A 12,181-nucleotide genomic window follows, 5' to 3' on the forward strand; every position below is an offset into this window, starting at 1 on the left:
ACTCGTTGTCCCCACTCCTCAGCTTATAACAGGCAGGTCAGCATTCTGGTGTGAGGCACAGAATAAGCGAATCATCTACAGTGTAGTGTCTTGGCAGGGAACGAGGAAGCAGATGAAATGTGAGATATGTGGTTGTCAGTTTCGTTTAACAGTAAGAAATAATAACAGCCTTGCACAACATATGCACAGTTGACAGTAAAGAGAAATGAAGATGGCAAGATACGTAAGTAAAATATTTGCATGTTTAAAAATGACGCTTATAACAAAAATAGTTTGAACTTAAAATGTTTAAATGCAAAACATTATGTTTTACATGCACTCGTAGACATGCTTAAATACCTAACAAGTGGAAACAAAGGTTTTAGTATATGTTTCTTTATGTGTCAGAAAATGGACGTGATCAAAAAGCTGTAAGTTGTATTCACACTTTGTTACAGTGAAAGAATTTTTGCTAAGGGGAGCTAATTTTAGAGAAATGTCAACTGTTAATGTGAACTGTTGTTTGACCCTTTCAGTGCTGATGAAAATGGAAGTGGTTGTGCTGCACTATAAGATGTTTTAATCTTCCAGGGTCAGGAAGTTGCTTTAAAGAACTGCAGAGCTCTTAAAGTGTTTTGATAACTCCACCACATTCCTTCTAAATCGTAGGTGAAATTCTTAGATGAGCCTTGAAATGGATTGTAATACTATATATTATAATCCCTGATGGTGGTGCCGTAGTTACAACTCTCCAACACCATCATCAAACTATCAAATGAGGAAATATGTTGTTGAAGAATAGTGTTCATCCCTCCAGGACCGTTTAGAGACTTGCACAATCTTTGTCAGGAAGCTTTGAGGCTGTGCTGTGGGCTCGGGGTTGCCCAAAACCTGACTGACACATCTCCATCTGTGTTACAGATAATTTTGCGAGTGAGTCTGCAAAATTGCTAAATTAAAATGGCGTCAAATGTTTGAGCATTAAAGTTAATTCTTGGTGTCAGGAAGCAAGACAACCTGAACCGAGACCAAGTCATGACACAGACCAGTCCGGCAATAATACAATGTAAAATTGTACACTGTACCCACCACACCAATGCTATCTAAAATTTTCTATAATGTGTCTCCTGCATGTAATCGCTGTTAGCAAATCACATACACATGTTCTGGCTATGTCCAGCTTTGCATACTGGACAGAGGTTTTTAAGACTGTCTCATACATTGTTAAAGAAACAGTTACACCAAAACTGTTCACGGCTTTGTTTGGTGTCTCCCACTCTTCCTCTCTGTCTGCACCTAAGAAACAAACTATAGCCTTTGTGACATTGTTGGCAAAAACAGACAAGGATCTATTTAAATTACCTTACCGAAAATAGAATTGAGCTCCTTTGAGACTTTATCCCACCATGAGATTTCTAATAACTTGTTTAATGACATACTATTCTATGACTTTTTTTATGACCTTCTAACCTCTAACAAAGACTATAACTACAGTCCACAGTAATATAGCTATCATAACACCCCTGTTACATTCTAGTTTTCCACCTTTTAATACAATTGAAATTAGTTTGTTATTGATTGTGGTGACCCACAGCAGTCCAGTAATGGCTTCTGCTGGAGTTCAGGTGCATAAATGACACACAGAATTGCGGTACACCATAATACAAGGACTGGTAATAATAACAAAAATGAGTGGGTTTATTTATGATTATGACTACATTTTCTAATGATTATTTTGGATGGCGGTTTATGGTTGTCTTTCATAGCATAGCAGTTTTTAAAATCCCGATTTTGACAGGGGCATTTCAAGCATATTTTAATATTAGGGTGTATGTCCTCCCCAATATATGAATTAATTTGACACCTAGTGAGACCGAGACCTTCAAAAAGAGGTCTTGAGACTGATCTGGAGATCTACAACACTGTTGGAAACAGTAGTTTGACATGGATTAATTAATAATTTTAACTTAATCTTAATTTAAGATTTAATAACACACTCTCCATCAGCAAAGTCCAGAGTTCGCTTCATTGACATGGAGTTGATTTATTTGTCATGTAACTTAAATACTTCATAACAGGCGATACTGTAACCCACGCCTCTGCTCATGGACACAAGGTTAAAAGCTCTGGATATTTATAAAGATAAACAAACCTTAAGTTTGGTTCGATTTCTATAATGACATTCTTTATATATTACACTCAGAATAAAAGTCAGGATGTTTTTGTCCATAGGTGTGAATGGTTGTCTGTCTCTATGTGTCAGCCCTGTGATAGTCTGGCGACCTGACCAAGGTGTAACCTGCCTCTCGCCCAGTGTCAGCAGGGATAGGCTCCAGCCCCCCTTGGTACCTTACAGGATAAGCGGTTACAGAAAATGGCAAATATCTCAACACTACCTCAATGATTTACTATGTTTTTCAGAAAATTTGGCATATATAAAGGTCACTGACTGGTGATTAAAGGAAATGGCCACTTTAGAATGAAACTACAGACAGTAGTTACTGACCCTCATGCCGACAAGAAGTCCAGTGTAGTTTTTTAATCCACACAACTCGTTCAGGGTATCGGAGGATAACAGCTCGCCGGATTTTTCCATACACTTGAAGTGCATGGAACCCACGTACAAAATCATTTTGAAAATGTAATAAAACTCCGCTAATGCATTTAAAAAACGTAAAAACGGCTCGTCCGTCGTAATCCAAGTGCCCTGAAGCCGCAGCATGCAAAATTGACTTGAAAAGACATAATTTACTCCACTTTTATAGCACAATTTCTCACCATGGTCAGTTAGCCTGCAACTCGTGAGACTCAAGAACAACAACGTCTCTGAACGTTCTCGAGTCTCGCTTGAGTTGCCATGTAAACACAGCACGCCTGCAGACTGACCACGGTGAGAAACTGTGCTATCAAAGTGGAGTAAATTAAGTCTTTTCAAGTCAGTTTTGCATGCCGCGGCTTCAGGGCACTTGGATTACGATGGACGAGCTGTTTTGACGTTTTTTAAATGCATTAGCGGAGTTTTATTACATTTTGTGGGTTATATGCATTGTTCCATTTTGTGGATTAAAAAACTACACTGGACTTCTTGTCGGCATGAGTAGTACTGTCTGTATTTTCATTCTAAAGTAGCCATTTCCTTTAATCTGTGGGGAAAAAAGAATCCTGTCCTTTTAATTCTCTCATTATTGTATTAGTTGATCCTTGACTTGTTAATACGGTGGCTGTGTTGCTCAGTTGGATGTTGATGGTCCAGGAAGTGGCTTTTTAAAAAAGTAGAACTTGCCCAGTGATACCACACCTTCCTGTTCACACCACCATCTTACCCCATCATACTTTCAAATCCTGGGTCCTGAGAGCGACTGCTAATAAGTCATGATCTCTAATGCTCTGGCCATTGTTATAATCAACAGTTTAAAATGTTAGAAACAAAATTGTTCAAACCAATTAAGTTGAAACGAGTAAGATGAACATCATGAGTCAAAATGTCCCTTTTATAATCTGACTTCCCCTTCTCATTGTAATTCTCTCATGTTTATGTTTGATCGTTTCAGGGAACAATGATGAGATTCCTCCTAAGTGTTGGGATCCTTTTTCAAGGGTGTGATTCAGATGTGAAATGCAGGGATGACAACGGAAAAGAGGTGGACTGGTTGGTGGAAGTTTTGTGTTGCGGCACGATATATTTTCACCTATTCTCTGTGTCGGCTGAATATGTAATAGAATATATTTACCTCTGTATCATTAGGTATATTCTCTACAAGTTGCCCCATATAAATGATGACGGTTTGTCGTATCTGTACATGGATGAGAGCACCGATGGATGGAAAGTCAGCAATGAGGCAATCAACAATACATCCGGCACTCTGGCAAACACCCTGAAACCTCTGCTTGACTTCTACGACAGAAAGGTGCGTATATAAGGATGAGTGTTTCTCTTGGACAGCACAGCGTTTAACCCAAGACACAGATTTTGAGTTTGTTGTTTTGTTGTAGACTGAAGGCTTTGGATACATGCTCTATAGTGATCAACCTCCTGAACCATATGTTGCTCCTGCATCATTTGGCCACAGTAAAGGTGGGTGCAGCGACGTTCCACTTTTTCCTTCAAAGTCAAAGATAATATAATGTAACAAAGCTCTGTTTTTTTCTGTTTTACTCTGTAAAGGAGTCGTGCTGTTGGACAGACAGACTGGAGTTTGGCTCTCACACAGTACACCAAAATTCCCAACGTATCGCAGGAAAGACTTCTGGCCAAGCAGTGGAAATGCTAACGCTCAAACATTTATGTGTGTCACTTTCTCCTATGATCAATTCAAAGAAATAGGTAGGTCAATGCCTGTTACATTTCTGTCTTGTTATGAAACATATTTGCCAAAAGGAATCACAATGCAGTAAAAACTTCAATTTGTATTCACAGGTTTGCAGCTCAAGTACATCCATGCTTACTCCTATGACTCTGAGATCCCGACAACCTTTCACAGTGAGCTGCAGTGTGTTGCACAGCGGAGCTGCTACCCAAAGACGGAGCCCTGGTTTAGTGTCAAGAATCTGACGTCAATGACAGGACGTACATTTTCCAGCTTTGCAAAGTACACACGTTTTGGGGATGGTGAGTGTGTGCACCAACCAGTTAATCAGGTTTCAAGTGCTAAGATTTCACATTAGGTTGATGATAAACCTAAAGTGTTTGTTGACAGAGCAAAGTGACAGACTGTCATGTCATGTGCCATCTACTGTATGTCACTGCATTTTTGTTTTGTTCGAAGTTTTCTTTTTGTCATGTATGTGTGACATGCATTTCTAGAAATGTGTTGATTACAGTATTGTGTTTTGTTTGGTTCCCTACATATAGATCTTTACGCTGGCCTCATCGTGAACTATCTGGAGCAGAATCTGTATGTGAGGAGCTGGGGAAAGAAGCGCAGTGTCCCTCTGCTTTCTAACTGCAGCCTCATCATCCCTCATAATGTCTACAATGTGAAGGAAGTGAGGCTGCTGAAGGGGAAGCCCTACAGCGATACTGTGGATCACTCCAAGTGGTGTGTGACTCCTGATGGTGGCTGGACCTGCGTAGCTGATATGAACAGGGAGGAGAGTCAGATGAAAAGAGGCGGAGGAGCAATTTGCACCGATGACATTGCCGTTGGAAGAGCTTTTAATGCCCTGATAACACGTTATGAACAATGTAAACGTGAGCGCCCCCCTTCTGTTCTACACACAGAGCTGTGAAGGTACAACCCTTTATCACCATGTAGAGAAAAGTGTAGCAGGAATACCAAAAACTAAGACCAGAGCAAGATATCCACGATAGCACCTACTACACCTTTACATATCCAGACTTAAAATTGTTTCATGCTTGACAAATTAGAAGTTTGACATACACAGTTTGGTGTATTTTAATCCCTGTCTTTGGTATTCTGTGTGTTTTAATGAAGGAAAAACTGCAATGTTTTTATTTTTTAAAATCATGCCAAAGCTCTAACTTTTATAGTACAACTCCAGAAATTAATTAAAATTAAATAAATTTTAAGTACAAATTCTATGTTGTTGTTTTTGTGTTTATGGGAGATTAGCCCTCTGTCAGCTGTGGATAAAATAAACAGTTTGTGGGCCGGTGGGTAAAAATAAGCTTCTGGGCTCCAAAAAACTCCAAGAACCTCCAACTCTCTGTGTAATGTCTACAGTCCTGTCGTTGCTGGGAGATTATCTGGCTCCAGATTAAAGGCCCTGACACACCAAGCCGACAGTTGGCCGTCGGTCAAAGTCGGGCCGTCGGTGAGCGTCTGTCGCCCTAGTTTTTGCGGTGTGTCCTGCACCATCGGCACCGTCGGCACTTGGGCGTCGGCAGCTTTCCGGCCGATTGAGCATGTTGAATCGGCGGCAGAGCTTGTCGGTGAGAGAGATCTCTCTGATTGGCTGTTTAGGTTTTATTTCCTCGCCCCTGTAGCAAGTGAATCTGCCTGTAGTGAAACCGGGGCTAACCGGTGCTTCCTCCTCAGGCTCCACTTCACTCAGCTGCCCGACAAATCCGCTGCTTCTTCCCATTTTAACCTGAATAACAAACCGGGGCTAGCTGTGAGGCTAGCGGAGTGTTAGCCGCAGCATGACCGGAGGGAAGCACAGCCAGTTAGCCTCCACTAGCCTCCCAGCTAGCCCTGGCTCTCCGTTGGGATCCAACCGGAACACCGAGCCCCGGTTTGTTATTCAGGTTAAAGTGGGAAGTAGCGGCGGGTTTGTCGGGCAGCTGAGTGAAGTGGAGCCTGCGGAGGAAACACCGGGACCGTCTGGATGTAATAGTCCGTGGAGGTGCTGCTGTGCTCGGCTGCACAGATAGGAAACCCCTCAGCTGACAGGATGTACCACTCTCTTACTCCGCTACTTTGTTTATCTCATGCATTCCTCAGACTTCCGTTTTTCCTTTTTGCGTTATTTCCTCTCACGCGGGCGCAGAACGTACGTGCCACCTGGCCGTCGGATGTAGTCCATGTAGTGTGTTCAAATGCAACTGACACAGGGCGACGTGAGGCGACGTGAGGCGATGTAGTTGGCTTTCGTCACCGCTAGTTCTTTGATGTCGGTTTGGTGTGTCCGCACCTTAACACATTTTAGGAATGTCTAACACATACTGTATGCTCACAACTAAAATAACTAAAATCTCACAATTAGATTTTGACACTTGGACACCCTTTAAGAAAGGGCCTTAAAGGAACACTTCACGCAAAAGTCAAAAATACCTGAAGTTCTTTTTTTCAGTGGAGATTGTTTTGGTGTAAGTTGCAGAGTGTTGGAGATATCGACCGTAGAGATGTCTGCCTTCTCTCGAATATAATAGAACTAAATGGCACTCGGCTTGTGGTGCTCAAAGCCAAAAAAAACCAAACATTTGGAAATCTCAACAGCAACGTCTCTTTCCAGAAATCATGACCCAGTTACTCAAGATAATCCACAGACCTTGTTGTGAGCAGTTTGATGTTGGAACTATTGTCTTTCTACCAAGCTACACCATACACGTGGTAACATTGTCGTGGTGCTGCCATGAATGACCAACAAACAACAAAAGTGGGTGTTTTTTAACTAGACATTGGCAGCATTTCCAGCCATGACTGTGCCACCAAAAGGTTTGCAGTGTGGCATGGTGCACCACTGCCATTGGGAGTACTGTTGCCATGAAGGGAGGTACTTGGTCTGCAACTGTGTTTGAGTGGGTGGAACATGTTAGGTGGTATCAGAACCAAAGGTTTCCCAGCAGAACAATGCACTGGAACAAAATAATCAAAGTTATTCACTTCACCTGTCAGTGGTTTTAATGTTCTGGCTGATCGGTGTATATCTTTATTGCTCATCATGGGTGGAAATTTGTCTTCGGCTCACCAAACACAGAAGACAACATTGTAAAAGCAGACAAACAGTGAGTAAAACAAACAAACAAAGTCATTACAAAAACACTTAACACAGTAAATCAGCACATTGTCTGTCTGTGGTTTAAAACTTATCAATCACTTGGTTAAGTTAAGGATACTGATGGCACTCGGGATGAAGGACTTCTTAAATACATTTTTGGTTGCCAGAGGGACTCTATAGCACCTCCCAGAGCTCAAGAGTTCAAACTGGCTAAACAGAGGGTGAGAGCTATCTGCCAACATACGCCTCGCTTTCTTCCTCGTCCTTTCTGTAGAAAGTTGGGTCAAGGGCTTTTGTGTCCTGCCAACTATTTTACTTGGCAGTGTCACAATCCTGCAGAGTTCATTCTTAAATATACAGTTAAGGTGACCGTACCAGGCAGGAAGGTGAAAAGTTAAAACACTCTCAACCATGGTTTTGTACACTAATTTTAAAATCTGCTGGCTAACACCAAGGCCACTGAGTTTTCTAAGAAGACAGAGTCACTGTGAGCATTTCGTGAGAATATACTCAGTATTTCCAGAGAAGCTCACTCTTAATTCAAGCATGTTTGAAGAAGCACAGCAGCTCAGTCATGTCTATATTTCCCCTTTGTTCTTTCTGCAAAAAGAACAACCAATAAAGTCAACATCATGTTTTTTCCACGCACAGTCAATACATTATTTGACGTATAGAGAAGTTAGTGGGCAAGTGATAAGGAAGTTGATGGACTGTAAGACGTGTGGGTTTTGATTTTTACAGTGAGGCAAGGCAGAGGCAACTTCTGTCAAAAAGGGATATACACTTCACTGTAAGGATCTCACAGTAAGAGCAGAGAAATGGAGATGGCAAGATTTGTAAGTATAAAGTTTACAGGGTTAAAGAATTAATTAAAATTTAATAAGAGATTAAAACAAAAAGGGAAATACAAGATTTTTATTGTTAGAGAAAGAAACTAGTTAGTATAGAAATATGATTTTAAAAGGTGTCATATCACATGCTATAATTCATATTTCTATTTGTTAATTTGTTGCAAATTACTATTACAGTGAGCATTGTATGTGGAGTACTGTTTAGTTCTTATACTTCACTGTAATTGTAATAAAGCAATTAGAAATAACTTGCAGAGTGTGTAACATGCACCATAACGCATGTGTAAAATGAGTTTTTCTTACATAAATATTATTTGTTGTTAACCTGCTTTGTGCACAAGTTATTGTTTTGATGGTTTGTTAAATTATAAAAAGTTTTCTCAGAGAAGCAATTTCATTGAAATGCTAATTGTTGATTTGACAGTGGTTGTGTCGCAGTATTGGATGTTGATGGTCCAGGAAGTGGCTTTTTTAAAAATGTAGAACTTGTCCAATGATACCACACCTTTCTTTTCACCCCACACCTGGGTCCTGAGAGAGACTGCTAATATGTCATGATCTCGAATGTTATGTTAAAATCTACAGTTCAAATGATAGAAAAAAAAACATTAAACCCAATTCAGCTCAATGAGAAGAGGAAGTCAGATACTCTGACTTCTCATTGTAATTCTCTCACGGTTTTGTTCAGTCGTTTCAACAATGATGAGATTCCTCCTAAGTGTTTGGATCCTTTTTCAAGGGTGTGATTCAGATGTGAAATGCAGGGATGACAAAGGAAACGAGGTGGACTGGTTGGTGGAACTTATGCTCATTGCAGCTAAACATAATGTACAATAAAATCTATTGCAAGCAGCTTAATTTTTCCCTGCATTATAAGGTATATCCTGTACAAGTTGCCCAATGTGAATGGTGGTGGTTTGTCGTATCTGTACATGGATGAGAGCACCGACGGATGGAAAGTGAGCAAAGAGGAAATCAACAGTAAATCTGGCACTCTGGCAAACACCCTGAAACCTCTGCTTGACTTCTACGACACAAAGGTGACTTGTATATTTGCCTCTCTAGTGTGCCATTATGACTAGGACACTGATTTCTGTTGTTTTGTTGTAGACTGAAGGCTTTGGATACATGCTCTATAGTGATCAACCTCCTAAACCATATGTTGCTTCTGAATCATTTGGCCACAGTAAAGGTGGGTGCAGTGACGTTCCACTTTTATACAAAGTCAGAAATATGATGTAACAAAGCTCTGTTTTTTTCTGTTTTACTCTGTAAAGGAGTCGTGCTGTTGGACAGACAGACTGGAGTTTGGCTCTCACACAGTACACCAAAATTCCCAACGTATCGCAGGAAAGACTTCTGGCCAAGCAGTGGAAATGCTAACGCTCAAACATTTATGTGTGTCACTTTCTCCTATGATCAATTCAAAGAAATAGGTAGGTTGATGCCTGTTACATTTCTGTCTTGTTATGAAACGTATTTGCCAATAGGAATCACAATGCAATAAAAACTTCAATTTGTATTCACAGGTTTGCAGCTCAAGTACATCCATGCTTACTCCTATGACTCTGTGATCCCGAAAACCTTTCACAGTGAGCTGCAGTGTGTTGCACAGCGGAGCTGCTACCCAAAGACGGAGCCCTGGTTTAGTGTCAAGAATCTGACGTCAATGACAGGACGTACATTTTCCAGCTTTGCAAAGTACACGCGTTTTGGGGATGGTGAGTGTTTTAATTTGAAGGATATCTGTCTGAAATGTGTAGTTTCATGAAGGGGACATGTCCCCCTCAATATTATCTGATAGTTCCTTTTAAAGCTGATATTGGCCAATACCGATGACATGCTGATATTATCGTGCATTTATAGTAGATGTGTTCAGTGGTGGAACTCTTCTGTTAAATGCACATTTTCATAGATAACAGTATTGTGTTTTGTTTTGTTGTCTTTACTATTATAGATCTTTACTCCGGCCTCATTGTGAACTATCTGAAGGAGAATCTGTATGTGAAGAGCTGGGGAAAGATGCATCGCCCTCTGCCTTCTAACTGCAGCACCAGTATCCCTCATCATGTCTACAATGTGAAGGAAGTAAAGCTGCTGAATGGGAAGCCCTTCAGCGATACTGTAGATCACTCCAAGTGGTGTGTGACTCCTAAAGGTAGCTGGACCTGCATAGCTGATATGAACAGGGAAGTGAGTCAGATGAAAAGAGGTGGAGGAGCAATTTGCACTGACAACAATGCAGTTTTAAAGGCTTTCACTGGCATAATCACAAAGTATGATCCGTGTAACAAGAGGAAACGTGCACCACCAAAACCCAAACACCAGCTCAAGTTCCCAGCCACTGTTAGAAGAGCGGGGAAATCAGCAAACAGATTCAAACACAAAAAAATCATCTCAACAAAAATAAAACAGGGTCCTAGGACTGGACTCTTCAAGCTGCCGCCTGCTTCACATGGTCAGCGTTAAACCTCTATACATACATACTGATCAGCCAAAACATTGACGTGTGAAGTAAATAACTTTGGTCATCTTGTAACAATGCAGTGTTCTGCTGGGAAACCTTGGGTCCTGGCACTCATGTGGATGCCACTTGACATATTTTATGGACGGAGATTGCTAGGTTACAATCAGGGAGTGCCGTTGCCATGAGGGCATGTACTTTGTCTACAACACCCCAGCATCAACACCAAACACTGTGAAACCGACTTCAGAAAACTTGCGGCAATGAAAGCCCCCTGCTGAGTCGCCTCACGTCGCCTGTGTCTCGACCAAAAAGTTGCACATGAGCACACCACAAAGGCTTCAGCCAACGGCCAGTCAGCACATACATTACATGCTTGCGTAAGAGGAAATAACTCTCAACACCAGCAGATGGAGGTCTTCTGTAATCATCATTTAAAGGTAAACTGGAAAACTGTGTTGCTGCTAGTTAGCCAGTTAGCATATTCACAACACAATCCAATGTCAAAAAGAACAAAGCATATTTACCATGCACCAGAGAACAAAAACAAATTTGTTTTGACCTCACTTCGTCTTGACTTAAGCTCTTTGTTTACTTTCCTCACTTACATTTCTCTTCTTGTGCACTGAGCTGAGCTGCCAATCAGAGGGATTTCATTCACTGACAGGCTCTGCATTTGCTGATGCCGATTCAACATGCTGAACTGGTGGAAAAAAAGCTGACTAGTGCCAACAACGGCCAACGGTGTGGGACACACCGCAGTGGCAAGAGCCATGGATGCTTACCAAAGGCCCAACATTGACCGATGGCTGACTGGCGGCTTAGTGTTTCAGGGCCTTCATGGTTTTTGTTTGGGTGGAGTGTGTCAAGTGGCATCCACATGAATGCCAGAACCCAAGGTTTGCCAGCAGAACATGGCATTGTAACGAGATGGTAAATGTTACTCACTTTACATGCCAGTGGCTGATCAGTGTGTGTGTGTGTGTGTGTGTGTGTGCATATATATACACATATTCATTCTGCATTGGCTATCCTCCACAAATTGCTATTATTTCATTTTACACCTTATAAATGTTATGTTTAAGTTTTATCGCTTAGACCGGGAAGGTTAGTTGGCTAAACATTTAGGTTGCCACACGGCTGTTTTGCTTTTGACGGTCACAGAAACAAAAATTTTACATAAAATTTTAAAATGTTTTAATTATCTACTAAGTTAATACATCTGAAAATTACTAACTTTTTCTATGAGGGCAGCATTTCAGTTTTATAGTATTGGAAGTAAAAGGGTGGTCTTTGGTCTAAATTTAGGCCTATTACAGAACTATGTTAGATGGGAATATTGGAAAAGTGTTCTAGATAACAGACAAATAAATCAGCTACATTTTGATATAAGATTAGGAGATCTGTGCTGAGTGATGGTAGTTGACATAATTTCATCACAAAGTTGGGTCAAATGTGAGTGGGGTTGGTTGGCACACGGTCCAAC

General features: G+C 41.0%; 2 protein-coding genes across 2 annotated transcripts; both read left to right on the plus strand.

Annotated features, from left to right (window-relative positions):
* Positions 1 to 31: 31 nt before the first annotated feature.
* On the plus strand, positions 32 to 5,516 carry LOC126396617 (deoxyribonuclease-2-alpha-like). Its single transcript, XM_050054838.1, has 7 exons — positions 32 to 223; positions 3,531 to 3,628; positions 3,725 to 3,887; positions 3,973 to 4,054; positions 4,145 to 4,303; positions 4,397 to 4,588; positions 4,832 to 5,516. The coding sequence occupies exons 1-7, from the start codon at positions 206 to 208 to the stop codon at positions 5,206 to 5,208; spliced, it is 1,089 nt and encodes a 362-aa protein (XP_049910795.1). The 5' UTR covers positions 32 to 205; the 3' UTR covers positions 5,209 to 5,516.
* A 3,416-nt stretch (positions 5,517 to 8,932) lies between these two features.
* LOC126396902 (deoxyribonuclease-2-alpha-like) lies at positions 8,933 to 10,700 on the plus strand. Its single transcript, XM_050055273.1, has 6 exons — positions 8,933 to 9,022; positions 9,109 to 9,271; positions 9,342 to 9,423; positions 9,509 to 9,667; positions 9,761 to 9,952; positions 10,189 to 10,700. The coding sequence occupies exons 1-6, from the start codon at positions 8,934 to 8,936 to the stop codon at positions 10,698 to 10,700; spliced, it is 1,197 nt and encodes a 398-aa protein (XP_049911230.1). The 5' UTR covers position 8,933.
* The last annotated feature ends 1,481 nt before the right edge of the window (positions 10,701 to 12,181 follow it).

The sequence above is a fragment of the Epinephelus moara genome, chromosome 10 (genome assembly GCF_006386435.1).
Source record: "Epinephelus moara isolate mb chromosome 10, YSFRI_EMoa_1.0, whole genome shotgun sequence".
Lineage (NCBI taxonomy): Eukaryota > Metazoa > Chordata > Actinopteri > Perciformes > Serranidae > Epinephelus > Epinephelus moara.

Bases quoted from the DNA above. Each gene is read 5' to 3' on its own strand.
- LOC126396617 (XM_050054838.1), top strand. The intron at 3,888-3,972 runs GTGCGTATATAA...GTTTTGTTGTAG, and splicing joins TTGACTTCTACGACAGAAAG to ACTGAAGGCTTTGGATACAT. The intron at 4,055-4,144 runs GTGGGTGCAGCG...TACTCTGTAAAG, and splicing joins ATCATTTGGCCACAGTAAAG to GAGTCGTGCTGTTGGACAGA.
- LOC126396902 (XM_050055273.1), top strand. From the start codon at position 8,934: ATGAGATTCCTCCTAAGTGTTTGGATCCTTTTTCAAGGGTGTGATTCA. The intron at 9,668-9,760 runs GTAGGTTGATGC...TTGTATTCACAG, and splicing joins TGATCAATTCAAAGAAATAG to GTTTGCAGCTCAAGTACATC. The intron at 9,953-10,188 runs GTGAGTGTTTTA...TTACTATTATAG, and splicing joins GTACACGCGTTTTGGGGATG to ATCTTTACTCCGGCCTCATT.